This window comes from Oncorhynchus mykiss, chromosome 8 (genome assembly GCF_057628025.1).
Source record: "Oncorhynchus mykiss isolate SJ-2025 chromosome 8, ASM5762802v1, whole genome shotgun sequence".
Classification (NCBI taxonomy): Eukaryota; Metazoa; Chordata; class Actinopteri; order Salmoniformes; family Salmonidae; genus Oncorhynchus; species Oncorhynchus mykiss.
In genome coordinates this window covers 25839152-25866175 of record NC_143029.1, presented here as the reverse complement: position 1 = coordinate 25866175, position 27024 = coordinate 25839152, and the positions used below count along the sequence as shown (strand labels likewise).

The 27024-nt window shown below is 39.2% G+C and overlaps 2 protein-coding genes and 1 long non-coding RNA gene across 3 annotated transcripts in view; all 3 read right to left on the bottom strand.

Moving 5' to 3' along the window:
• The window catches only part of LOC149981470 (uncharacterized), a 33772-nt gene that overhangs the window by 2990 nt on the left and 3758 nt on the right, over positions 1-27024 (bottom strand). The window contains exons 7-57 of the mRNA XM_090183042.1: positions 26859-27011; positions 26606-26776; positions 26463-26504; positions 26172-26333; positions 25910-26080; positions 25527-25639; positions 25216-25386; positions 24532-24702; positions 22470-22640; positions 21092-21262; positions 20961-21009; positions 19976-20137; positions 19020-19190; positions 18889-18930; positions 17642-17812; positions 17220-17381; positions 16264-16434; positions 16133-16174; positions 15842-16003; positions 15580-15750; positions 13508-13693; positions 13377-13418; positions 13076-13237; positions 12120-12290; positions 11989-12030; positions 11436-11606; positions 10742-10927; positions 10611-10652; positions 10204-10281; positions 9828-9905; positions 9382-9459; positions 8935-9012; positions 8392-8469; positions 7921-7998; positions 7518-7595; positions 7143-7220; positions 6724-6801; positions 6257-6334; positions 5800-5877; positions 5432-5482; positions 5259-5333; positions 5004-5078; positions 4342-4527; positions 2985-3094; positions 2094-2155; positions 1864-2006; positions 1518-1745; positions 1067-1267; positions 803-943; positions 550-725; positions 134-298 (exon numbers count right to left, since the gene is read on the bottom strand). Coding sequence (XP_090039168.1) covers positions 134-298; positions 550-725; positions 803-943; positions 1067-1267; positions 1518-1745; positions 1864-2006; positions 2094-2155; positions 2985-3094; positions 4342-4527; positions 5004-5078; positions 5259-5333; positions 5432-5482; positions 5800-5877; positions 6257-6334; positions 6724-6801; positions 7143-7220; positions 7518-7595; positions 7921-7998; positions 8392-8469; positions 8935-9012; positions 9382-9459; positions 9828-9905; positions 10204-10281; positions 10611-10652; positions 10742-10927; positions 11436-11606; positions 11989-12030; positions 12120-12290; positions 13076-13237; positions 13377-13418; positions 13508-13693; positions 15580-15750; positions 15842-16003; positions 16133-16174; positions 16264-16434; positions 17220-17381; positions 17642-17812; positions 18889-18930; positions 19020-19190; positions 19976-20137; positions 20961-21009; positions 21092-21262; positions 22470-22640; positions 24532-24702; positions 25216-25386; positions 25527-25639; positions 25910-26080; positions 26172-26333; positions 26463-26504; positions 26606-26776; positions 26859-27011 — 6272 coding nt within the window. The remainder of the gene's footprint in view (positions 1-133; positions 299-549; positions 726-802; positions 944-1066; positions 1268-1517; positions 1746-1863; positions 2007-2093; positions 2156-2984; positions 3095-4341; positions 4528-5003; positions 5079-5258; positions 5334-5431; positions 5483-5799; positions 5878-6256; positions 6335-6723; positions 6802-7142; positions 7221-7517; positions 7596-7920; positions 7999-8391; positions 8470-8934; positions 9013-9381; positions 9460-9827; positions 9906-10203; positions 10282-10610; positions 10653-10741; positions 10928-11435; positions 11607-11988; positions 12031-12119; positions 12291-13075; positions 13238-13376; positions 13419-13507; positions 13694-15579; positions 15751-15841; positions 16004-16132; positions 16175-16263; positions 16435-17219; positions 17382-17641; positions 17813-18888; positions 18931-19019; positions 19191-19975; positions 20138-20960; positions 21010-21091; positions 21263-22469; positions 22641-24531; positions 24703-25215; positions 25387-25526; positions 25640-25909; positions 26081-26171; positions 26334-26462; positions 26505-26605; positions 26777-26858; positions 27012-27024) is intronic.
• LOC149981471 (uncharacterized) lies at positions 14059-15067 on the bottom strand. Its single transcript, XR_016497700.1, has 5 exons — positions 14886-15067; positions 14755-14796; positions 14454-14615; positions 14192-14362; positions 14059-14102 (listed from the first exon to the last, which is right to left on the bottom strand). It is a non-coding gene; the product is annotated as an uncharacterized LOC149981471 (long non-coding RNA).
• Positions 22732-24702, bottom strand: adgrf8 (adhesion G protein-coupled receptor F8). Its single transcript, XM_090243038.1, has 6 exons — positions 24100-24702; positions 23838-24008; positions 23707-23748; positions 23416-23577; positions 23154-23324; positions 22732-23064 (listed from the first exon to the last, which is right to left on the bottom strand). The coding sequence occupies exons 1-6, from the start codon at positions 24227-24229 to the stop codon at positions 22997-22999; spliced, it is 744 nt and encodes a 247-aa protein (XP_090099164.1). The 5' UTR covers positions 24230-24702; the 3' UTR covers positions 22732-22996.

Genomic DNA, 27024 nt, shown 5'->3' with positions numbered 1-27024 from the left:
CATTAACTTATTTCCAAACTTCATGCATTCAAAGTATACTAAAACCAAGTGAACTGATATACTGTATATTTTTGTTTCTCTTGCACTGATCTCTACAGTTTATCTGTGCTTGTTTTGTTTGTTTTCAACATACCTTTATCTCAGACTGGCTGATATTCTTTGAAACGCTTGCAACAATTCTCAGAATATCAACAATGGTCGAAATAGTTGCACTTGAACTGACGATTTTCTCTTTTAGATCAACAGCGGTATTATTCAGTTTTGTTAAAAATTCTTCAACTGTTGCCTCTTTCAAGTCCTGCAGAGGAAGATATGATTATACTTAGCAAATATCCTGAATGTCATACACTTACATTTAGGACATCTAAGAGAAACATGTTTGAAAATAAATAAATATCACAATTGCTTACAAAACTCTCAAATCATACAAATGAGTTTTCCTTCAAATGGATAACAACAACAGAAAATCATGCTCCAAATTATAAATACAGTTAAGACAACGATTGCTAGGGTTTACCAGTCATGGTAGGTGTTATTAAAAAGTATTACCTGAGATGAGGTCAGTAGCTCATTGATTGCAGTCAAGACACAAGTGTCAGTCTGAGGTATCCAAAGTCCACTTTTACAAATCGCTGTCTTTATTCCATCCTCACCTTTCTTACATGGTGCCACTGATGTGTCTTTCTCTTGGCCACTACCATATTCCAGATTGTTGCAAATTTCAACTAGAAAACATTATTTATTTTTTTAGAAATTTGAAACAGCAAATACTGTATTCAAAGACAGAAAATACGGTACTTACCTCCTACGAAAATAGTCAATTTTGTAGTCTTTTCATATCCTGTTGGGTCTTTCACTTGGCATGTTAATTTGACAACTTTGGATGATACATCACAGTTTTGAATTTGATATTTATATTGAATGCAATTGTCAGAAGTCTCATCTATAAATGATACATGTAAAAAAAAGGTCAGATGGTTATAATATAGATAACATGGTTTATGCGTTTATTTATTTGGTCTCTTGTCATATTGAAAAGGAAGTCTGATTTTCAACAAACACTTACTTGTGAGCAATACTACATTGCCTTCTTTCCACATTAGTTTATAGGGAGTCTGCACACAACACTCCAATGGCTGATTATTCCCCGGCACACATTTGGTATTGATTTCTGTCTTCGTTTGAATAATGGGAGCATCTTTGATGTCAATTTGACCCATTTGGTAGAAATAGATTTCGTCACTCTTCAGAGTGCATTCATATTCCCCTGGGATGAAACAATATTGACATTGTTGAGTCAAGAAACAATATCTGGACAATATCTTTAACTTTGGGTGGGTATGCTCTGGGTTTTGAGATTTCAATGTTATAGAAACCAAAATGTAACAGTGATTAAAAAAATATAATAAAATTGTCATGACACAATTGATAATATTTAGATTATAGACTCCTGCTTTCCAGCCAGGGTAGTTTAATTGTATTTTAAAAAAGCGTAAAAAATACACTCTTTAACTTACCTTTATCATCAGCAATTACATTTTTGATACCAAGTGTTGTCTTTTTTGATGCAAAATCATCTGTATTGATGGTGAACCTTCCAGTCGATGTTAAAACTCTTCCCTTTCGTTTCCACTCAACGCTTTTAATGGTTCCCATCTTTACAGTATCAGGAGGTGGTCCACACTCCAGAGTCATGGTGCCATCAGTGTAAATGGTAGTTGGTTTATAACGTAATACTGTGCTACCTTGGAAAAGATTGAGACATTCGTGGTCAACAGTTTTTTAGACCGATATTTAAAGCATCTTTTATTTGGTCATAAGAATTTGCAATAATGTGATTTGAGAACGTTTTTAAGGACTTACTGCTATAAATGATATTGAAAGAGCTAATGTCAACTTGATAAACAGCTGGAAGTGATGTTGCAAGTCCAGCATTAGCTTTGTTAATTGCAGTGGGGTCTGCAGCTGTGGTCTTAACATCAAAGTTGGCTATAACACTTCCACGGCTGTTAACAGGAACCAAAGAGAGAATACAGAAATAAATACATGTTGAATGGAAACAGCTTACTTCCATAACAACAGTAGATACCTACCTGAAACTTGTCAATGCTGCTGAAATAAACCCTGGCATGTTCTTCCTATACTGGGCCTGGATCTGTGTGAGATAATGACATTGATCATGTAAAAAAATTTTTTGGCAATATTTCCAATGCACTACATGACCAAAAGTATGTGTAAACCTGCTCGTCGAACTATAGAGTTGGTCCCCCCTTTGCTGCTATAACAGCCACTCTTCTGGAAGGCTTTACACTAGATGTTGGAACATTGCTGTGGGGACTTGATTCCTTTCAGCCACAAGAGCAATAGTGAGGTGATGTTGAGCAATTAGGCCTGGCTCACAGTTGGCGTTCCAATTCATCCCAAAGGTGTTCGATGGGGTTGAGGTCAGGGCCTTCCCCAAACTGTTTCCACAATGTTGGAAGCACAGAATCATCTAGAATGTCATTGTACGCTGTAGCGTTAAGATTTCCCTTCACTGGAGCTAAGGAGCCTGAACCATGAAAAACAGCCCCAGACATTATTCCCCCTCCACCAAACTTTACAGTTGGAACTATGCATTTGGGCAGGTAGCGTTCTCCTGATTAGTTTGCCAGACTGCCAGATGGTGAAGCGTGCTCCATCACTCCAGAGAACGCATTTCCACTGCTCCAGAGTCCAATGGCGGTGAGCTTTACGCCACTCCAGCCGATGCTTAGCATTGCGCATGGCTTGGTTTTATACACCTGTCAGTAACGGGTGTGATTGAAATAGCCGAATCCAATCATTTGAAGGGGTTTCCACATACTTTTGTATATATAGTGTACATCCGAAGCGTTCATAATCATTACACTGAAAATGTACCCTGGCTAGATAATTGGAGGAATAGTTATTTAATGCATTTGATTATTTACTTGGGCCAACAATAGCTTGAGTCATGTACTTACAACTGGTTCAATATCGTCTTTGTACTTTTTGTATTTGACACTATTTTTATCATTTAGGTCGTTGGTGAACTCTTCATTCATTTTGAAGGACATCGCCAGCAACAGAATATCTGAAACAAAAGAAGAAGAATGACAAGCGTGCTTAAATGGAATGGCATTGTTGCTACCTATACTGTGTATCCTATTATTCACTCCCCTCCATATGGATTTGGACAGTGGAGATAAAGTGTTACATTTGGTTTTATACTCCAGCCTTTTGGAATTGAGATCAAATGTTTCATATGAGGCAACAGTACAGAATGTGTCCTGTTATTTGAGGGTATTTTCATACATGTCTGTTTTACTGTTTAGAAATTAAAGCACAGGGCCTCCCGAGTGGCCCTGAGATTAGAGATTTTGGGTTCGAGTCCAGGCTCTGTCACAGCCGGCCGCGACCGGAAGACCCATGGGGCGGCGCACAATTGTCCCAGCGTCTTCCGGGTTAGGGGAAGGTTTGGCCGGCAGGGATGTCCTTGTCCCATCGCGTACTAGAGACTCCTGTGGCTGGCCGGGCACAATGCACGCTGACACGGTCGCCAGGTGTACAGTGTTTCCTCCAACACATTGGTGCGGCTGGCTTCCGGGTTAAGTGGGCATTGTGTCCAGAGGCAGTACGGCTTGGTTGGGTTGTGTTTCGGAGGACGCACAGCTCTTGACCTTCGCCTCGAACGAGTCCGTACGGGAGTTGCAGTGATGAGTCTGACTCAACTGAACTGACTGATACCATGAAATACCATTTTTGTTTTTTATAAAAATGAAAAATTAAAAAATATTAAAAAATAAAGAAATTAAAGCACTTTATGTATCTTGTCCCCACATTTGAGAAAGTCATAAGAAACATGTACTTATGGTTTAGTAAAGTAGTCACAAGTGTAGTATTTGTTCTCATATTCCTTGCACTCAACGACTAAATCAAGCTTGTGACTCAACAAACTCATTGAATGCATTTGCATAATGATGATCAGATGATATTTTTCCCTATAGGAACTGAATGGTGAATAATGCATTGTGTCATTTTGGAGACCCTTTTATTGTAAGTAAGAATAGAAGATGTCTCTGAACACTTCTACATGAATGTGGATGCTACCATGATTATGGATAAATGTGAATGAATCGTGAATAATAATGACTGAGAAATTAACAGAGGCACATCATACACCCCAAAAATGCTATTGCTAATGGTGAGAGGTTAACATGTTTTGTTGTAGCCTCTGTAACCTTCTCACCCATCAAGGTTCATGATTGATTCATGATTTTTCATGGCATAATCAGGATTCATTCAGCAGTGTTCAGAAACATCTTCTATTCTTACACATACCAGCTGGTTTTGTAGTTGATGGTGGTGTTGTTGTTGGTGGTGTTGGTGGTGTTGGTGGTGGTATTGTTGTTGGTGGTGGTACTGTTGTTGGTGGTGTTGTTGGTGGTATTGTTGTTGGTGGTGGTATTGTTGTTGGTGGTGTCGTTTTTGTAGTTGCTGGTGGTGGTTCAGTAGTTACTGTAGTTCCTGTTGGGAGAGACACATGGCTTAGTAGTAAGTGAAAGCTACAGTACAAAACTGGAGGTGGGATCACAGAACAACACCTGTGCTACCTGTGGTGGTTGTTCTCTGTTCTGTTGTGGGCTAAAGTGTTGCAGAGGCTACAGCAAAGCGGTTATATACAGTAGTGACAGACTGTTACATTGTTAGATCTGTTTGGTGAACTATGGTTCACCTACTGGTGAATGTGGTCAGGATTCATTTAGAAGTCTTCAGAAACATCCTCTATTCTTACACACACCAGCAGGTTTTGCAATTGTGGTTGGTGGTGGTATTATCACAGTTGGTGGTGTTGTTTTTGTACTTAATGCTGGTGTTGATTCAGTAGTTAATGTATTTGTGGGTGCAGTAGAGTCTACAGCAGAGAAGTAACAGGTTGTTAGGTCTGTTTGGTGAAGTCTGCTTCAGACAGGTTTTGTTATACAGAAGTTGATGACACTTACTCGTGTCTGTGGTCGGTTGTGTTGTGGGGTCAACTGTAGTGGTCTGATTTGTTGTAGCTGCAGGTGTAGTAAAGTCTACCAAGAGAGGAGAAACATAGTGATAAACTAAAGAAGTAGATTAACAGAAACTCATAATGACTCAGTAGTATTTGATGGCCTTTAAAAGCACTTGTCACTGTGGTCAGTTCTGTTGTGACAGATAGTGACAACAAAAATGCCATTTTGTTCTGAACTAAAATATGTTTGCAGTCATACTGGTAACTGTGGTCAGTTGTGTTGTGGGGTCAGCTGTAGTACTTTGTCCTGTTGTGGGTGGAGTTGTTGTAGAGTCTACAGAAGGGAAGAAACATGGTGATTGAATGTCAGATCGTTTGGTAGTGAACTCTGCTTCAGACAAGTTTTGTTCTCCAGAACTTGATGGAACTTACTGGTAACTTTGGTAATTTGTTCTGTAGTGCTGGCCTCAGGTGTCGTAGAGTCTAAATTAGAGAGAGAGAGAGAGAGAGAGAGAGAGAGAGAGAGAGAGAGAGAGAGAGAGAGAGAGAGAGAGACAGAGAGACAGAGAGAGACAGAGAGACAGAGAGACAGACAGACATACAGACAGACAGACAGACAGACAGACAGACAGACAGACAGACAGACAGACAGACAGACAGACAGACAGACAGACAGACAGTGAGGGAGGGAGGGAGAGAGAGAGAGAGAGAGAGAGAGAGAGAGAGAGAGAGAGATGACAAACATGTGAAGACCTGAATTTCAGAACAAATTATTTTCACTAGTACTTGATGATACTTACTGGTAACTGTGATCAGTTGTGTTGTGTTATCAACTGTAGTTATTTGTTCTGTAGTGCTGGCCTCAGGTGTTGTAGAGTCTAAAGCAGAGAGAGAGAGAGAGAGAGAGAGAGAGAGAGAGAGAGAGAGAGAGAGAGAGAGACAGACAGACAGACAGACAGACAGACAGACAGACAGACAGACAGGGAGGGAGGGAGGGAGGGAGGGAGGGAGGGAGGGAGGGAGGGAGGGAGGGAGGGAGGGAGGGAGGGAGGGAGGGAGGGATGTGACAAACATGTGAAGTCCTGAATTTAAGAACAAATTATTTTAACTAGTACTTGATTGTATTTACTGACAACTGTGGTCAGTTGTGTTGTGGGGTCAGCTGTAGTAATTTGTTCTGTTGTGGGTGCAGATGTTGTAGAGTCTAGATTAGGGGAGAAACACACATTTTGTTATCCAGAACTTGATGATACTTACTGGTAACTGTGATCAGTTGTGTTGTGTTATCAACAGTGGTTATTTGTTCTGTAGTGCTGGCCTCAGGTGTTGTAGAGTCTAAATTAGAGAGAGAGAGAGAGAGAGAGAGAGAGAGAGAGAGAGAGAGAGACAGACAGACAGACAGACAGACAGGGAGGGAGGGAGGGAGGGAGGGAGGGAGGGAGGGAGGGAGGGAGTGGGAGAGAGAGGGAGGGAGGGAGGGAGGGAGGGAGGGAGGGAGGGAGGGAGGGAGGGAGGGAGGGAGGGAGGGATGTGACAAACATGTGAAGACCTGAATTTAAGAACAAATTATTGTAACTAGTACTTGATTGTATTTACTAGTAACTGTGATCAATTGTGTTGTGGGGTCAGCTGTAGTACTTTGTTCTGTTGTGGGTAAAGATGTTGTAGAGTCTACATTAGGGGTGAAACACACATTTTGTTCTCCAGAACTTGATGATACTTACTGGTAACTGTGATCAGTTGTGTTGTGTTATCAACTGTAGTTATTTGTTCTGTAGTGCTGGCCTCAGGTGTTGTAGAGTCTAAAGCAGAGAGAGAGAGAGAGAGAGAGAGAGAGAGAGAGAGAGAGAGAGAGAGACAGACAGACAGACAGACAGACAGACAGACAGACAGACAGACAGACAGGGAGGGAGGGAGGGAGGGAGGGAGGGAGGGAGGGAGGGAGGGATGTGACAAACATGTGAAGACCTGAATTTAAGAACAAATTATTTTAACTAGTACTTGATTGTATTTACTGGTAACTGTGATCAGTTGTGTTGTGGGGTCAGCTGTAGTACTTTGTTCTGTTGTGGGTGCAGATGTTGTAGAGTCTACATTAGGGGTGAAACACACATTTTGTTCTCCAGAACTTGATGATACTTACTGGTAACTGTGATCAGTTGTGTTGTGTTATCAACTGTAGTTATTTGTTCTGTAGTGCTGGCCTCAGGTGTTGTAGAGTCTAAAGCAGAGAGAGAGAGAGAGAGAGAGAGACAGACAGACAGACAGACAGACGGGGAGGGAGGGAGGGAGGGAGGGAGGGGGGAGGGAGGGGGGGGGGGATGTGACAAACATGTGAAGACCTGAATTTTAAGAACAAATTATTTTAACTAGTACTTGATTGTATTTACTGACAACTGTGGTCAGATGTATTGTGGGCTCAGCTGTAGTTATTTGTTCTGTTGTGGGTGTAGATGTTGTAGAGTCTACATTAGGGGAGAAACACACATTTTGTTCTCCAGAACTTGATGATACTTACTGGTAACTGTGATCAGTTGTGTTGTGTTATCAACTGTGGTTATTTGTTCTGTAGTGCTGGCCTCAGGTGTTGTAGAGTCTAAATTAGAGAGAGAGAGAGACAGAGAGAGAGATAGAGAGAGACAGACAGACAGACAGAGAGTGAGGGAGGGAGGGAGGGAGGGAGGGAGGGAGGGAGGGAGGGAGGGAGGGAGGGAGGGAGGGAGGGATGTGACAAACATGTGAAGACCTGAATTTAAGAACAAATTATTTTAACTAGTACTTGATTGTATTTACTGGTAACTGTGATCAGTTGTGTTGTGGGGTCAGCTGTAGTAATTTGTTCTGTTGTGGATAAAGATGTTGTAGAGTCTACATTAGGGGTGAAACACACATTTTGTTCTCCAGAACTTGATGATACTTACTGGTAACTGTGATCAATTGTGTTGTGTTATCAACTGTGGTTATTTGTTCTGTAGTGCTGGCCTCAGGTGTTGTAGAGTCTAAATTAGAGAGAGAGAGAGACAGAGAGAGAGATAGAGAGAGACAGACAGACAGACAGAGAGGGAGGGAGGGAGGGAGGGAGGGAGGGAGGGAGGGAGGGAGGGAGGGAGGGAGGGAGGGAGGGAGGGAGGGAGGGAGGGAGGGAGGGAGGGAGGGAGGGAGGGAGGGAGGGAGGGAGGGAGAGAGGGAGGGAGGGATGTGACAAACATGTGAAGACCTGAATTTAAGAACAAATTATTTTAACTAGTACTTGATTGTATTTACTGGTAACTGTGATCAGTTGTGTTGTGGGGTCAGCTGTAGTAATTTGTTCTGTTGTGGATAAAGATGTTGTAGAGTCTACATTAGGGGTGAAACACACATTTTGTTCTCCAGAACTTGATGATACTTACTGGTAACTGTGATCAATTGTGTTGTGTTATCAACTGTGGTTATTTGTTCTGTAGTGCTGGCCTCAGGTGTTGTAGAGTCTAAATTAGAGAGAGAGAGAGACAGAGAGAGAGATAGAGAGAGACAGACAGACAGACAGACAGACAGACAGACAGACAGACAGACAGACAGACAGACAGACAGACAGACAGACAGACAGACAGACAGAGAGGGAGGGAGGGAGGGAGGGAGGGAGGGAGGGAGGGAGGGAGGGAGGGAGGGAGGGAGGGAGGGAGGGAGGGAGGGAGGGAGGGAGGGAGGGAGGGAGGGAGGGAGGGAGGGAGGGAGAGAGGGAGGGAGGGAGGGAGGGATGTGACAAACATGTGAAGACCTGAATTTAAGAACAAATTATTTTAACTAGTACTTGATTGTATTTACTGGTAACTGTGATCAGTTGTGTTGTGGGGTCAGCTGTAGTACTTTGTTCTGTTGTGGGTAAAGATGTTGTAGAGTCTACATTAGGGGTGAAACACACATTTTGTTCTCCAGAACTTGATGATACTTACTGGTAACTGTGATCAGTTGTGTTGTGTTATCAACTGTGGTTATTTGTTCTGTAGTGCTGGCCTCAGGTGTTGTAGAGTCTAAATTAGAGAGCGAGAGAGAGAGAGAGAGAGAGAGAGAGAGAGAGAGAGACAGACAGACAGACAGACAGACAGACAGACAGACAGACAGGGAGGGAGTGAGGGAGGGAGGGAGGGAGGGAGGGAGGGAGGGAGGGAGGGAGGGAGGGAGGGAGGGAGGGAGGGAGGGAGGGATGTGACAAACATGTGAAGACCTGAATTTAAGAACAAATTATTTTAACTAGTACTTGATTGTATTTACTGGTAACTGTGATCAGTTGTGTTGTGGGGTCAGCTGTAGTACTTTGTTCTGTTGTGGGTGTAGATGTTGTAGAGTCTACATTAGGGGTGAAACACACATTTTGTTCTCCAGAACTTGATGATACTTACTGGTAACTGTGATCAGTTGTGTTGTGTTATCAACTGTAGTTATTTGTTCTGTAGTGCTGGCCTCAGGTGTTGTAGAGTCTAAAGCAGAGAGAGAGAGAGAGAGAGAGAGAGAGAGAGAGAGAGACAGACAGACAGACAGACAGACAGACAGACAGACAGACGGGGAGGGAGGGAGGGAGGGAGGGAGGGAGGGAGGGAGGGAGGGAGGGAGGGAGGGAGGGAGGGAGGGAGGGGGGGAGGGAGGGAGGGATGTGACAAACATGTGAAGACCTGAATTTTAAGAACAAATTATTTTAACTAGTACTTGATTGTATTTACTGACAACTGTGGTCAGATGTATTGTGGGGTCAGCTGTAGTAATTTGTTCTGTTGTGGGTGTAGATGTTGTAGAGTCTACATTAGGGGAGAAACACACATTTTGTTCTCCAGAACTTGATGATACTTACTGGTAACTGTGATCAGTTGTGTTGTGTTATCAACTGTGGTTATTTGTTCTGTAGTGCTGGCCTCAGGTGTTGTAGAGTCTAAATTAGAGAGAGAGAGAGACAGAGAGAGAGATAGAGAGAGACAGACAGACAGACAGACAGAGAGAGAGAGAGAGAGAGAGAGAGAGAGAGAGAGAGAGAGAGAGAGAGAGAGAGAGAGAGAGAGAGAGAGTGATAGAGAGAGAGAGAGAGAGAGAGACAGACAGACAGACAGACAGACAGACAGACAGACAGACAGACAACGAGAAAGCGAGGGAGAGAGAGAGATATTGTGACAAACGTGTGAAGACCTGAATTTCAGAACAAATTATTTTCACTAGTACTTGATTGTATTTACTGGTAACTGTGGTCAGTTGTGTTGTGTTATCAACTGTGGTTATTTGTTCTGTAGTGCTGGCCTCAGGTGTTGTAGAGTCTAAAGCAGAGTGAGAGAGTGACAGAGAGACAGAAAGATTGTGACAAATGTGTGGTGAGTTCAGAACAAACTCTATTCACAGGTACTTGATTGCATTTGCTGGTTATTGTGATGAGCTGTGTTGTGGGATGAACTTCTGTATCTCATTGGACAGCCCTCACTGGTTACTGTGATTAGTGCTGTTGTGGGGTCAACTGTAAATGATAAAACTATGACTTGAATAGCATGAAATGTAGCCTACTGTAGGTTATCGATAGACATGACAACAGTAATATTCTAAGGATTGCAAAAACTATGTCATGTTTTTCAGTAGGTATTTCTTAAGGTACCTGTTGTCGGAGAGGCTGTTGTTGTTGGACATGCTGTAAAGTCTTTAAGGTGAAGAAAATAGAATACTGGTTATTTACACATATTAGAAAATGTTAACAAATGTCAAATGTGTGAGGATGTTGGTTCTTACTTTGGTGGAGAACAGACTGGCAGTACTGTCCATCTGTAGGAATGGCATTGATACATCCACACGTGTCAGATGTGATGTCATCACAATTCCCAAAAGAGACACACTGGTCACATGACCAACGATACTGGTCCTCACATCTGCACTGGAATCCAGTAGCATTTGGGAAGCAAACTGAGGACATGAGAGTAGATTAAGAAATCAAAATGACACTTAATCGGTATGTAAGCAATTAAAAAGAATAACTTGCACATTGAAGTCTTACCTGTAGACATGTTAACACCAGTGATTTGATTCAGATTATTGATTCTGACAGGGTAAATAGCATTTCTCAGAATGGCTCTCAGTTGATCTATCACTGTAACGTCTGTGGTGTTCAGTTCAATTTCAATCATGTACTCATAGAGAGTCGGTGGTACTGTTGGAACTGAAAATGAACAATGTCAGTCATTAACTTGCTAATATTAAATAGATTTAGATCCATCAAGATGACAAAACATGACACAACAATAAAGGTGCTATGGCTCTTAATACAATTCATCAGATATATCTTTCTCCATTATTACCTGTTGTAGGAGAGGCTGTTGTTGTTGGACATGCTGTGAAGTCTTTGAGGTTATGAAAATAGGATATTGTTTAGTTACACATATTAGAAAATGTTAACAAATGTCAAATGTGTGAGGATGTTGGTTCTTACTTTGGTGGAGAACAGACTGGCAGTACTGTCCATCTGTAGGAATGGCATTGATACATCCACACGTGTCAGATGTGATGTCATCACATTTCCCGTAAGAGACACACTGGTCACATGACCAACGATACTGGTCCTCACATCTGCACTGGAATCCAGTACCATTTGGGAAGCAAACTGAGGACATGAGAGTAGATTAAGAAATCAAAATGACACTTAATCAGTGTGTAAGCAATTCAAAATAATAACTTGCACATTGAAGTCTTACCTGTAGACATGTTAACACCAGTGATTTGATTCAGATTATTGATTCTGACAGGGTAAATAGCATTTCTCAGAATGGCTCTCAGTTGATCTATCACTGTAACGTCTGTGGTGTTCAGTTCAATTTCAATCATGTACTCATAGAGAGTTGGTGGTACTGTTGGAACTGAAAATGAACAATGTCAGTCATTAACTTGCTAATATTAAATAGATTTAGATCCATCAATATCCCAAAACAATTGTCATGCGTTTGTTTTTCAAGTAATTAATCAGATATATCTTTCTCCATTATTACCTGTTGTCGGAGAGGCTGTTGTTGTTGGACATGCTGTAAAGTCTTTAAGGTGAAGAAAATAGGATATTGGTTAGTTACACATATTAGAAAATGTTAACAAAAGTCAAATGTGTGAGGATGTTGGTTCTTACTTTGTTGGAGAACAGACTGGCAGTACTGTCCATCTGGAGGAATGGCATTGATACATCCACACGTGTCAGATGTGATGTCATCACAATTCCCAAAAGAGACACACTGGTCACATGACCAACGATACTGGTCCTCACATCTGCACTGGAATCCAGTACCATTTGGGAAGCAAACTGAGGACATGAGAGTAGATTAAGAAATCAAAATGACACTTAATCAGTGTGTAAGCAACTAAAAAGAATAACTTGCACATTGAAGTCTTACCTGTAGACATGTTAACACCAGTGATTTGATTCAGATTATTGATTCTGACAGGGTAAATAGCATTTCTCAGAATGGCTCTCAGTTGATCTATCACTGTAACGTCTGTGGTGTTCAGTTCAATTTCAATCATGTACTCATAGAGAGTTGGTGGTACTGTTGGAACTGAAAATGAACAATGTCAGTCATTAACTTGCTAATATTAAATAGATTTAGATCCATCAAGATGACAAAACATGACATAAATATAGAAATGCTATGGCTCTTAATACAATTCATCAGATATATCTTTCTCCATTATTACCTGTTGTAGGAGAGGCTGTTGTTGTTGGACATGCTGTGAAGTCTTTGAGGTTACGAAAATAGGATATTGTTTAGTTACACATATTAGAAAATGTTAACAAATGTCAAATGTGTGAGGATGTTGGTTCTTACTTTGGTGGAGAACAGACTGGCAGTACTGTCCATCTGTAGGAATGGCATTGATACATCCACACGTGTCAGATGTGATGTCATCACAATTCCCAAAAGAGACACACTGGTCACATGACCAACGATACTGGTCCTCACATCTGCACTGGAATCCAGTAGCATTTGGGAAGCAAACTGAGGACATGAGAGTAGATTAAGAAATCAAAATGACACTTAATCGGTATGTAAGCAATTAAAAAGAATAACTTGCACATTGAAGTCTTACCTGTAGACATGTTAACACCAGTGATTTGTGTCAGATTATTGATTCTGACAGGGTAAATAGCATTTCTCAGAATGGCTCTCAGTTGATCTATCACTGTAACGTCTGTGGTGTTCAGTTCAATTTCAATCATGTACTCATAGAGAGTCGGTGGTACTGTTGGAACTGAAAATGAACAATGTCAGTCATTAACTTGCTAATATTAAATAGATTTAGATCCATCAAGATGACAAAACATGACACAACAATAAAGGTGCTATGGCTCTTAATACAATTCATCAGATATATCTTTCTCCATTATTACCTGTTGTAGGAGAGGCTGTTGTTGTTGGACATGCTGTGAAGTCTTTGAGGTTATGAAAATAGGATATTGTTTAGTTACACATATTAGAAAATGTTAACAAATGTCAAATGTGTGAGGATGTTGGTTCTTACTTTGGTGGAGAACAGACTGGCAGTACTGTCCATCTGTAGGAATGGCATTGATACATCCACACGTGTCAGATGTGATGTCATCACATTTCCCGTAAGAGACACACTGGTCACATGACCAACGATACTGGTCCTCACATCTGCACTGGAATCCAGTACCATTTGGGAAGCAAACTGAGGACATGAGAGTAGATTAAGAAATCAAAATGACACTTAATCAGTGTGTAAGCAATTCAAAATAATAACTTGCACATTGAAGTCTTACCTGTAGACATGTTAACACCAGTGATTTGTGTCAGATTATTGATTCTGACAGGGTAAATAGCATTTCTCAGAATGGCTCTCAGTTGATCTATCACTGTAACGTCTGTGGTGTTCAGTTCAATTTCAATCATGTACTCATAGAGAGTTGGTGGTACTGTTGGAACTGAAAATGAACAATGTCACTCATTAACTTGCTAATATTAAATAGATTTAGATCCATCAATATCCCAAAACAATTGTCATGCGTTTGTTTTTCAAGTAATTAATCAGATATATCTTTCTCCATTATTACCTGTTGTCGGAGAGGCTGTTGTTGTTGGACATGCTGTAAAGTCTTTAAGGTGAAGAAAATAGGATATTGGTTAGTTACACATATTAGAAAATGTTAACAAAAGTCAAATGTGTGAGGATGTTGGTTCTTACTTTGTTGGAGAACAGACTGGCAGTACTGTCCATCTGGAGGAATGGCATTGATACATCCACACGTGTCAGATGTGATGTCATCACAATTCCCAAAAGAGACACACTGGTCACATGACCAACGATACTGGTCCTCACATCTGCACTGGAATCCAGTACCATTTGGGAAGCAAACTGAGGACATGAGAGTAGATTAAGAAATCAAAATGACACTTAATCAGTGTGTAAGCAACTAAAAAGAATAACTTGCACATTGAAGTCTTACCTGTAGACATGTTAACACCAGTGATTTGATTCAGATTATTGATTCTGACAGGGTAAATAGCATTTCTCAGAATGGCTCTCAGTTGATCTATCACTGTAACGTCTGTGGTGTTCAGTTCAATTTCAATCATGTACTCATAGAGAGTTGGTGGTACTGTTGGAACTGAAAATGAACAATGTCAGTCATTAACTTGCTAATATTAAATAGATTTAGATCCATCAAGATGACAAAACATGACATAAATATAGAAATGCTATGGCTCTTAATACAATTCATCAGATATATCTTTCTCCATTATTACCTGTTGTAGGAGAGGCTGTTGTTGTTGGACATGCTGTGAAGTCTTTGAGGTTACGAAAATAGGATATTGTTTAGTTACACATATTAGAAAATGTTAACAAATGTCAAATGTGTGAGGATGTTGGTTCTTACTTTGGTGGAGAACAGACTGGCAGTACTGTCCATCTGTAGGAATGGCATTGATACATCCACACGTGTCAGATGTGATGTCATCACAATTCCCAAAAGAGACACACTGGTCACATGACCAACGATACTGGTCCTCACATCTGCACTGGAATCCAGTAGCATTTGGGAAGCAAACTGAGGACATGAGAGTAGATTAAGAAATCAAAATGACACTTAATCGGTATGTAAGCAATTAAAAAGAATAACTTGCACATTGAAGTCTTACCTGTAGACATGTTAACACCAGTGATTTGTGTCAGATTATTGATTCTGACAGGGTAAATAGCATTTCTCAGAATGGCTCTCAGTTGATCTATCACTGTAACGTCTGTGGTGTTCAGTTCAATTTCAATCATGTACTCATAGAGAGTTGGTGGTACTGTTGGAACTGAAAATGAACAATGTCAGTCATTAACTTGCTAATATTAAATAGATTTAGATCCATCAAGATGACAAAACATGACACAACAATAAAGGTGCTATGGCTCTTAATACAATTCATCAGATATATCTTTCTCCATTATTACCTGTTGTAGGAGAGGCTGTTGTTGTTGGACATGCTGTGAAGTCTTTGAGGTTACGAAAATAGGATATTGTTTAGTTACACATATTAGAAAATGTTAACAAATGTCAAATGTGTGAGGATGTTGGTTCTTACTTTGGTGGAGAACAGACTGGCAGTACTGTCCATCTGGAGGAATGGCATTGATACATCCACACGTGTCAGATGTGATGTCATCACAATTCCCAAAAGAGACACACTGGTCACATGACCAACGATACTGGTCCTCACATCTGCACTGGAATCCAGTAGCATTTGGGAAGCAAACTGAGGACATGAGAGTAGATTAAGAAATCAAAATGACACTTAATCGGTATGTAAGCAATTAAAAAGAATAACTTGCACATTGAAGTCTTACCTGTAGACATGTTAACACCAGTGATTTGTGTCAGATTATTGATTCTGACAGGGTAAATAGCATTTCTCAGAATGGCTCTCAGTTGATCTATCACTGTGACGTCTGTGGTGTTCAGTTCAATTTCAATCATGTACTCATAGAGAGTTGGTGGTACTGTTGGAACTGAAAATGAACAATGTCACTCATTAACTTGCCAATATTAAATAGATTTAGATCCATCAATATCCCAAAACAATTGTCATGCGTTTGTTTTTCAAGTAATTAATCAGATATATCTTTCTCCATTATTACCTGTTGTCGGAGAGGCTGTTGTTGTTGGACATGCTGTAAAGTCTTTAAGGTGAAGAAAATAGGATATTGGTTAGTTACACATATTAGAAAATGTTAACAAAAGTCAAATGTGTGAGGATGTTGGTTCTTACTTTGTTGGAGAACAGACTGGCAGTACTGTCCATCTGGAGGAATGGCATTGATACATCCACACGTGTCAGATGTGATGTCATCACAATTCCCAAAAGAGACACACTGGTCACATGACCAACGATACTGGTCCTCACATCTGCACTGGAATCCAGTACCATTTGGGAAGCAAACTGAGGACATGAGAGTAGATTAAGAAATCAAAATGACACTTAATCAGTGTGTAAGCAACTAAAAAGAATAACTTGCACATTGAAGTCTTACCTGTAGACATGTTAACACCAGTGATTTGATTCAGATTATTGATTCTGACAGGGTAAATAGCATTTCTCAGAATGGCTCTCAGTTGATCTATCACTGTAACGTCTGTGGTGTTCAGTTCAATTTCAATCATGTACTCATAGAGAGTTGGTGGTACTGTTGGAACTGAAAATGAACAATGTCAGTCATTAACTTGCTAATATTAAATAGATTTAGATCCATCAAGATGACAAAACATGACACAACAATAAAGGTGCTATGGCTCTTAATACAATTCATCAGATATATCTTTCTCCATTATTACCTGTTGTAGGAGAGGCTGTTGTTGTTGGACATGCTGTGAAGTCTTTGAGGTTACGAAAATAGGATATTGTTTAGTTACACATATTAGAAAATGTTAACAAATGTCAAATGTGTGAGGATGTTGGTTCTTACTTTGGTGGAGAACAGACTGGCAGTACTGTCCATCTGTAGGAATGGCATTGATACATCCACACGTGTCAGATGTGATGTCATCACAATTCCCAAAAGAGACACACTGGTCACATGACCAACGATACTGGTCCTCACATCTGCACTGGAATCCAGTACCATTTGGGAAGCAAACTGAGGACATGAGAGTAGATTAAGAAATCAAAATGACACTTAATCGGTATGTAAGCAATTAAAAAGAATAACTTGCACATTGAAGTCTTACCTGTAGACATGTTAACACCAGTGATTTGTGTCAGATTATTGATTCTGACAGGGTAAATAGCATTTCTCAGAATGGCTCTCAGTTGATCTATCACTGTGACGTCTGTGGTGTTCAGTTCAATTTCAATCATGTACTCATAGAGAGTTGGTGGTACTGTTGGAACTGAAAATGAACAATGTCACTCATTAACTTGCCAATATTAAATAGATTTAGATCCATCAATATCCCAAAACAATTGTCATGCGTTTGTTTTTCAAGTAATTAATCAGATATATCTTTCTCCATTATTACCTGTTGTCGGAGAGGCTGTTGTTGTTGGACATGCTGTAAAGTCTTTAAGGTGAAGAAAATAGGATATTGGTTAGTTACACATATTAGAAAATGTTAACAAAAGTCAAATGTGTGAGGATGTTGGTTCTTACTTTGTTGGAGAACAGACTGGCAGTACTGTCCATCTGGAGGAATGGCATTGATACATCCACACGTGTCAGATGTGATGTCATCACAATTCCCAAAAGAGACACACTGGTCACATGACCAACGATACTGGTCCTCACATCTGCACTGGAATCCAGTACCATTTGGGAAGCAAACTGAGGACATGAGAGTAGATTAAGAAATCAAAATGACACTTAATCAGTGTGTAAGCAACTAAAAAGAATAACTTGCACATTGAAGTCTTACCTGTAGACATGTTAACACCAGTGATTTGATTCAGATTATTGATTCTGACAGGGTAAATAGCATTTCTCAGAATGGCTCTCAGTTGATCTATCACTGTAACGTCTGTGGTGTTCAGTTCAATTTCAATCATGTACTCATAGAGAGTTGGTGGTACTGTTGGAACTGAAAATGAACAATGTCAGTCATTAACTTGCTAATATTAAATAGATTTAGATCCATCAAGATGACAAAACATGACATAAATATAGAAATGCTATGGCTCTTAATACAATTCATCAGATATATCTTTCTCCATTATTACCTGTTGTAGGAGAGGCTGTTGTTGTTGGACATGCTGTGAAGTCTTTGAGGTTACGAAAATAGGATATTGTTTAGTTACACATATTAGAAAATGTTAACAAATGTCAAATGTGTGAGGATGTTGGTTCTTACTTTGGTGGAGAACAGACTGGCAGTACTGTCCATCTGTAGGAATGGCATTGATACATCCACACGTGTCAGATGTGATGTCATCACAATTCCCAAAAGAGACACACTGGTCACATGACCAACGATACTGGTCCTCACATCTGCACTGGAATCCAGTAGCATTTGGGAAGCAAACTGAGGACATGAGAGTAGATTAAGAAATCAAAATGACACTTAATCGGTATGTAAGCAATTAAAAATAATAACTTGCACATTGAAGTCTTACCTGTAGACATGTTAACACCAGTGATTTGTGTCAGATTATTGATTCTGACAGGGTAAATAGCATTTCTCAGAATGGCTCTCAGTTGATCTATCACTGTAACGTCTGTGGTGTTCAGTTCAATTTCAATCATGTACTCATAGAGAGTCGGTGGTACTGTTGGAACTGAAAATGAACAATGTCAGTCATTAACTTGCTAATATTAAATAGATTTAGATCCATCAATATCCCAAAACAATTGTCATGCGTTTGTTTTTCAAGTAATTAATCAGATATATCTTTCTCCATTATTACCTGTTGTCGGAGAGGCTGTTGTTGTTGGACATGCTGTAAAGTCTTTAAGGTGAAGAAAATAGGATATTGGTTAGTTACACATATTAGAAAATGTTAACAAAAGTCAAATGTGTGAGGATGTTGGTTCTTACTTTGTTGGAGAACAGACTGGCAGTACTGTCCATCTGGAGGAATGGCATTGATACATCCACACGTGTCAGATGTGATGTCATCACAATTCCCAAAAGAGACACACTGGTCACATGACCAACGATACTGGTCCTCACATCTGCACTGGAATCCAGTACCATTTGGGAAGCAAACTGAGGACATGAGAGTAGATTAAGAAATCAAAATGACACTTAATCAGTGTGTAAGCAACTAAAAAGAATAACTTGCACATTGAAGTCTTACCTGTAGACATGTTAACACCAGTGATTTGATTCAGATTATTGATTCTGACAGGGTAAATAGCATTTCTCAGAATGGCTCTCAGTTGATCTATCACTGTAACGTCTGTGGTGTTCAGTTCAATTTCAATCATGTACTCATAGAGAGTTGGTGGTACTGTTGGAACTGAAAATGAACAATGTCAGTCATTAACTTGCTAATATTAAATAGATTTAGATCCATCAAGATGACAAAACATGACATAAATATAGAAATGCTATGGCTCTTAATACAATTCATCAGATATATCTTTCTCCATTATTACCTGTTGTAGGAGAGGCTGTTGTTGTTGGACATGCTGTGAAGTCTTTGAGGTTACGAAAATAGGATATTGTTTAGTTACACATATTAGAAAATGTTAACAAATGTCAAATGTGTGAGGATGTTGGTTCTTACTTTGGTGGAGAACAGACTGGCAGTACTGTCCATCTGTAGGAATGGCATTGATACATCCACACGTGTCAGATGTGATGTCATCACAATTCCCAAAAGAGACACACTGGTCACATGACCAACGATACTGGTCCTCACATCTGCACTGGAATCCAGTAGCATTTGGGAAGCAAACTGAGGACATGAGAGTAGATTAAGAAATCAAAATGACACTTAATCGGTATGTAAGCAATTAAAAATAATAACTTGCACATTGAAGTCTTACCTGTAGACATGTTAACACCAGTGATTTGTGTCAGATTATTGATTCTGACAGGGTAAATAGCATTTCTCAGAATGGCTCTCAGTTGATCTATCACTGTAACGTCTGTGGTGTTCAGTTCAATTTCAATCATGTACTCATAGAGAGTCGGTGGTACTGTTGGAACTGAAAATGAACAATGTCAGTCATTAACTTGCTAATATTAAATAGATTTAGATCCATCAATATCCCAAAACAATTGTCATGCGTTTGTTTTTCAAGTAATTAATCAGATATATCTTTCTCCATTATTACCTGTTGTCGGAGAGGCTGTTGTTGTTGGACATGCTGTAAAGTCTTTAAGGTGAAGAAAATAGGATATTGGTTAGTTACACATATTAGAAAATGTTAACAAAAGTCAAATGTGTGAGGATGTTGGTTCTTACTTTGTTGGAGAACAGACTGGCAGTACTGTCCATCTGGAGGAATGGCATTGATACATCCACACGTGTCAGATGTGATGTCATCACAATTCCCAAAAGAGACACACTGGTCACATGACCAACGATACTGGTCCTCACATCTGCACTGGAATCCAGTACCATTTGGGAAGCAAACTGAGGACATGAGAGTAGATTAAGAAATCAAAATGACACTTAATCAGTGTGTAAGCAACTAAAAAGAATAACTTGCACATTGAAGTCTTACCTGTAGACATGTTAACACCAGTGATTTGATTCAGATTATTGATTCTGACAGGGTAAATAGCATTTCTCAGAATGGCTCTCAGTTGATCTATCACTGTAACGTCTGTGGTGTTCAGTTCAATTTCAATCATGTACTCATAGAGAGTTGGTGGTACTGTTGGAACTGAAAATGAACAATGTCAGTCATTAACTTGCTAATATTAAATAGATTTAGATCCATCAAGATGACAAAACATGACACAACAATAAAGGTGCTATGGCTCTTAATACAATTCATCAGATATATCTTTCTCCATTATTACCTGTTGTAGGAGAGGCTGTTGTTGTTGGACATGCTGTGAAGTCTTTGAGGTTACGAAAATAGGATATTGTTTAGTTACACATATTAGAAAATGTTAACAAATGTCAAATGTGTGAGGATGTTGGTTCTTACTTTGGTGGAGAACAGACTGGCAGTACTGTCCATCTGGAGGAATGGCATTGATACATCCACACGTGTCAGATGTGATGTCATCACAATTCCCAAAAGAGACACACTGGTCACATGACCAACGATACTGGTCCTCACATCTGCACTGGAATCCAGTAGCATTTGGGAAGCAAACTGAGGACATGAGAGTAGATTAAGAAATCAAAATGACACTTAATCGGTATGTAAGCAATTAAAAAGAATAACTTGCACATTGAAGTCTTACCTGTAGACATGTTAACACCAGTGATTTGTGTCAGATTATTGATTCTGACAGGGTAAATAGCATTTCTCAGAATGGCTCTCAGTTGATCTATCACTGTGACGTCTGTGGTGTTCAGTTCAATTTCAATCATGTACTCATAGAGAGTTGGTGGTACTGTTGGAACTGAAAATGAACAATGTCACTCATTAACTTGCCAATATTAAATAGATTTAGATCCATCAATATCCCAAAACAATTGTCATGCGTTTGTTTTTCAAGTAATTAATCAGATATATCTTTCTCCATTATTACCTGTTGTCGGAGAGGCTGTTGTTGTTGGACATGCTGTAAAGTCTTTAAGGTGAAGAAAATAGGATATTGGTTAGTTACACATATTAGAAAATGTTAACAAAAGTCAAATGTGTGAGGATGTTGGTTCTTACTTTGTTGGAGAACAGACTGGCAGTACTGTCCATCTGGAGGAATGGCATTGATACATCCACACGTGTCAGATGTGATGTCATCACAATTCCCAAAAGAGACACACTGGTCACATGACCAACGATACTGGTCCTCACATCTGCACTGGAATCCAGTACCATTTGGGAAGCAAACTGAGGACATGAGAGTAGATTAAGAAATCAAAATGACACTTAATCAGTGTGTAAGCAACTAAAAAGAATAACTTGCACATTGAAGTCTTACCTGTAGACATGTTAACACCAGTGATTTGATTCAGATTATTGATTCTGACAGGGTAAATAGCATTTCTCAGAATGGCTCTCAGTTGATCTATCACTGTAACGTCTGTGGTGTTCAGTTCAATTTCAATCATGTACTCATAGAGAGTTGGTGGTACTGTTGGAACTGAAAATGAACAATGTCAGTCATTAACTTGCTAATATTAAATAGATTTAGATCCATCAAGATGACAAAACATGACATAAATATAGAAATGCTATGGCTCTTAATACAATTCATCAGATATATCTTTCTCCATTATTACCTGTTGTAGGAGAGGCTGTTGTTGTTGGACATGCTGTGAAGTCTTTGAGGTTACGAAAATAGGATATTGTTTAGTTACACATATTAGAAAATGTTAACAAATGTCAAATGTGTGAGGATGTTGGTTCTTACTTTGGTGGAGAACAGACTGGCAGTACTGTCCATCTGTAGGAATGGCATTGATACATCCACACGTGTCAGATGTGATGTCATCACATTTCCCGTAAGAGACACACTGGTCACATGACCAACGATACTGGTCCTCACATCTGCACTGGAATCCAGTACCATTTGGGAAGCAAACTGAGGACATGAGAGTAGATTAAGAAATCAAAATGACACTTAATCGGTATGTAAGCAATTAAAAAGAATAACTTGCACATTGAAGTCTTACCTGTAGACATGTTAACACCAGTGATTTGTGTCAGATTATTGATTCTGACAGGGTAAATAGCATTTCTCAGAATGGCTCTCAGTTGATCTATCACTGTAACGTCTGTGGTGTTCAGTTCAATTTCAATCATGTACTCATAGAGAGTTGGTGGTACTGTTGGAACTGAAAATGAACAATGTCACTCATTAACTTGCCAATATTAAATAGATTTAGATCCATCAATATCCCAAAACAATTGTCATGCGTTTGTTTTTCAAGTAATTAATCAGATATATCTTTCTCCATTATTACCTGTTGTCGGAGAGGCTGTTGTTGTTGGACATGCTGTAAAGTCTTTAAGGTGAAGAAAATAGGATATTGGTTAGTTACACATATTAGAAAATGTTAACAAAAGTCAAATGTGTGAGGATGTTGGTTCTTACTTTGTTGGAGAACAGACTGGCAGTACTGTCCATCTGGAGGAATGGCATTGATACATCCACACGTGTCAGATGTGATGTCATCACAATTCCCAAAAGAGACACACTGGTCACATGACCAACGATACTGGTCCTCACATCTGCACTGGAATCCAGTACCATTTGGGAAGCAAACTGAGGACATGAGAGTAGATTAAGAAATCAAAATGACACTTAATCAGTGTGTAAGCAACTAAAAAGAATAACTTGCACATTGAAGTCTTACCTGTAGACATGTTAACACCAGTGATTTGTGTCAGATTATTGATTCTGACAGGGTAAATAGCATTTCTCAGAATGGCTCTCAGTTGATCTATCACTGTAACGTCTGTGGTGTTCAGTTCAATTTCAATCATGTACTCATAGAGAGTTGGTGGTACTGTTGGAACTGAAAATGAACAATGTCAGTCATTAACTTGCTAATATTAAATAGATTTAGATCCATCAATATCCCAAAACAATTGTCATGCGTTTGTTTTTCAAGTAATTAATCAGATATATCTTTCTCCATTATTACCTGTTGTCGGAGAGGCTGTTGTTGTTGGACATGCTGTGAAGTCTTTGAGGTTACGAAAATAGGATATTGTTTAGTTACACATATTAGAAAATGTTAACAAATGTCAAATGTGTGAGGATGTTGGTTCTTACTTTGGTGGAGAACAGACTGGCAGTACTGTCCATCTGTAGGAATGGCATTGATACATCCACACGTGTCAGATGTGATGTCATCACATTTCCCGTAAGAGACACACTGGTCACATGACCAACGATACTGGTCCTCACATCTGCACTGGAATCCAGTACCATTTGGGAAGCAAACTGAGGACATGAGAGTAGATTAAGAAATCAAAATGACACTTAATCAGTGTGTAAGCAATTAAAAATAATAACTTGCACATTGAAGTCTTACCTGTAGACATGTTAACACCAGTGATTTGTATCAGATTATTGATTCTGACAGGGTAAATAGCATTTCTCAGAATGGCTCTCAGTTGATCTATCACTGTAACGTCTGTGGTGTTCAGTTCAATTTCAATCATGTACTCATAGAGAGTTGGTGGTACTGTTGGAACTGAAAATGAACAATGTCAGTCATTAACTTGCTAATATTAAATAGATTTAGATCCATCAAGATGACAAAACATGACATAACAATAGAAATGTTATGGCTCTTAATACAATTCATCAGATATATCTTTCTCCATTATTACCTGTTGTAGGAGAGGCTGTTGTTGTTGGACATGCTGTGAAGTCTTTGAGGTTACGAAAATAGGATATTGTTTAGTTACACATATTAGAAAATGTTAACAAATGTCAAATGTGTGAGGATGTTGGTTCTTACTTTGGTGGAGAACAGACTGGCAGTACTGTCCATCTGTAGGAATGGCATTGATACATCCACACGTGTCAGATGTGATGTCATCACAATTCCCGTAAGAGACACACTGGTCACATGACCAACGATACTGGTCCTCACATCTGCACTGGAATCCAGTACCATTTGGGAAGCAAACTGAGGACATGAGAGTAGATTAAGAAATCAAAATGATACTTAATCAGTGTGTAAGCAATTAAAAATAATAACTTGCACATTGAAGTCTTACCTGTAGACATGTTAACACCAGTGATTTGATTCAGATTATTGATTCTGACAGGGTAAATAGCATTTCTCAGAATGGCTCTCAGTTGATCTATCACTGTAACGTCTGTGGTGTTCACTTCAATTTCAATCATGTACTCATAGAGAGTTGGTGGTACTGTTGGAACTGAAAATGAACAATGTCACTCATTAACTTGCTAATATTAAATAGATTTAGATCCATCAATATCCCAAAACAATTGTCATGCGTTTGTTTTTCAAGTAATTCATCAGATATATTTTGGTCCTACAATACCTGTTGTCGGAGAGGCTGTTGTGGTTGGACATGCTGTAAAGTCTTTAAGGTGAAGAAAATAGAATATTGGTTACTTACACATATTAGAAAATGTTAACAAATGTCAAATGTGTGAGGATGTTGGTTCTTACTTTGGTGGAGAACAGACTGGCAGTACTGTCCATCTGGAGGAATGGCATTAATACATCCACACGTGTCAGATGTGATGTCATCACAATTCCCAAAAGAGACACACTGGTCACATGACCAACGATACTGGTCCTCACATCTGCACTGGAATCCAGTACCATTTGGGAAGCAAACTGAGGACATGAGAGTAGATTAAGAAATCAAAATGACACTTAATCAGTGTGTAAGCAATTAAAAATAATAACTTGCACATTGAAGTCTTACCTGTAGACATGTTAACACCAGTGATTTGATTCAGATTATTGATTCTGACAGGGTAAATAGCATTTCTCAGAATGGCTCTCAGTTGATCTATCACTGTGACGTCTGTGGTGTTCAGTTCAATTTCAATCATGTACTCATAGAGAGTTGGTGGTACTGTTGGAACTGAAAATGAACAATGTCAGTCATTAACTTGCTAATATTAAATAGATTTAGATCCATCAAGATGACAAAACATGACATAACAATAGAAATGCTATGGCTCTTAATACAATTCATCAGATATATCTTTCTCCATTATTACCTGTTGTAGGAGAGGCTGTTGTTGTTGGACATGCTGTAAAGTCTTTGAGGTTACGAAAATAGGATATTGTTTAGTTACACATATTAGAAAATGTTAACAAATGTCAAATGTGTGAGGATGTTGGTTCTTACTTTGGTGGAGAACAGACTGGCAGTACTGTCCATCTGTAGGAATGGCATTGATACATCCACACGTGTCAGATGTGATGTCATCACATTTCCCGTAAAAGACACACTGGTCACATGACCAACGATACTGGTCCTCACATCTGCACTGGAATCCAGTACCATTTGGGAAGCAAACTGAGGACATGAGAGTAGATTAAGAAATCAAAATGACACTTAATCCGTGTGTAAGCAATTAAAAATAATAACTTGCACATTGAAGTCTTACCTGTAGACATGTTAACACCAGTGATTTGTGTCAGATTATTGATTCTGACAGGGTAAATAGCATTTCTCAGAATGGCTCTCAGTTGATCTATCACTGTAACGTCTGTGGTGTTCAGTTCAATTTCAATCATGTACTCATAGAGAGTTGGTGGTACTGTTGGAACTGAAAATGAACAATGTCACTCATTAACTTGCTAATATTAAATAGATTTAGATCCATCAATATCCCAAAACAATTGTCATGCGTTTGTTTTTCAGGTAATTCATCAGATATATTTTGGTCCTACTTTACCTGTTGAAGGAGAGGCTGTTGTGGTTGGACATGCTGTAAAATCTGTAATGTGACGAAAATATAACATTGCTTCATTGGTTCAACAGAAATAGGAAAAATATCATGACAATTAAATCTATAAAATACAGGACTTTGGCGTTTACTTGGGTTTTGAACCGACTGGCAGTACTCTCCATCAGAAGGAATTGCATTAATACAGCTACAGGGTTTATCTGTATTTTCTTCACATGCCCCATAGATGGCGCAATTGTTACACGACCAACGATACTGGTCCTCACATCTGCACTGGAATCCAGTTCCATTTGGGTAGCACACTGAAAAACAAAATATCAGTATAAATCATAATTTTCTACGATTTAAATAAAATAATTCATCAAGAGCTTAAATATTTCTTACCTGTAGTAATGTTGATATCAGTGATGTTGATCATGCTACTAAGTGCGAATGGTAAACTGAGGTTTTTCAGAAGGTTCTTCGGTTCGTCTATGGCTTTTAAGTCATTGACATTGACCTCAACTTCCACAAAGTACTCCAGAAGAGTTACAGGTTCTGTTGAATCAAA

What these genes read in the sequence shown, in the direction of transcription:
- adgrf8 (XM_090243038.1), bottom strand. Translation starts at nt 24,229, where the DNA reads ATGATTGAAATTGAACTGAACACCACAGACGTTACAGTGATAGATCAA. An exon ending in AACAGCCTCTCCGACAACAG is followed by an intron (nt 23,578 to 23,706) that starts GTAATAATGGAG and finishes GTTCATTTTCAG; the next exon opens with TTCCAACAGTACCACCAACT. An exon ending in TGGTGTTAACATGTCTACAG is followed by an intron (nt 23,325 to 23,415) that starts GTAAGACTTCAA and finishes TCATGTCCTCAG; the next exon opens with TTTGCTTCCCAAATGGTACT.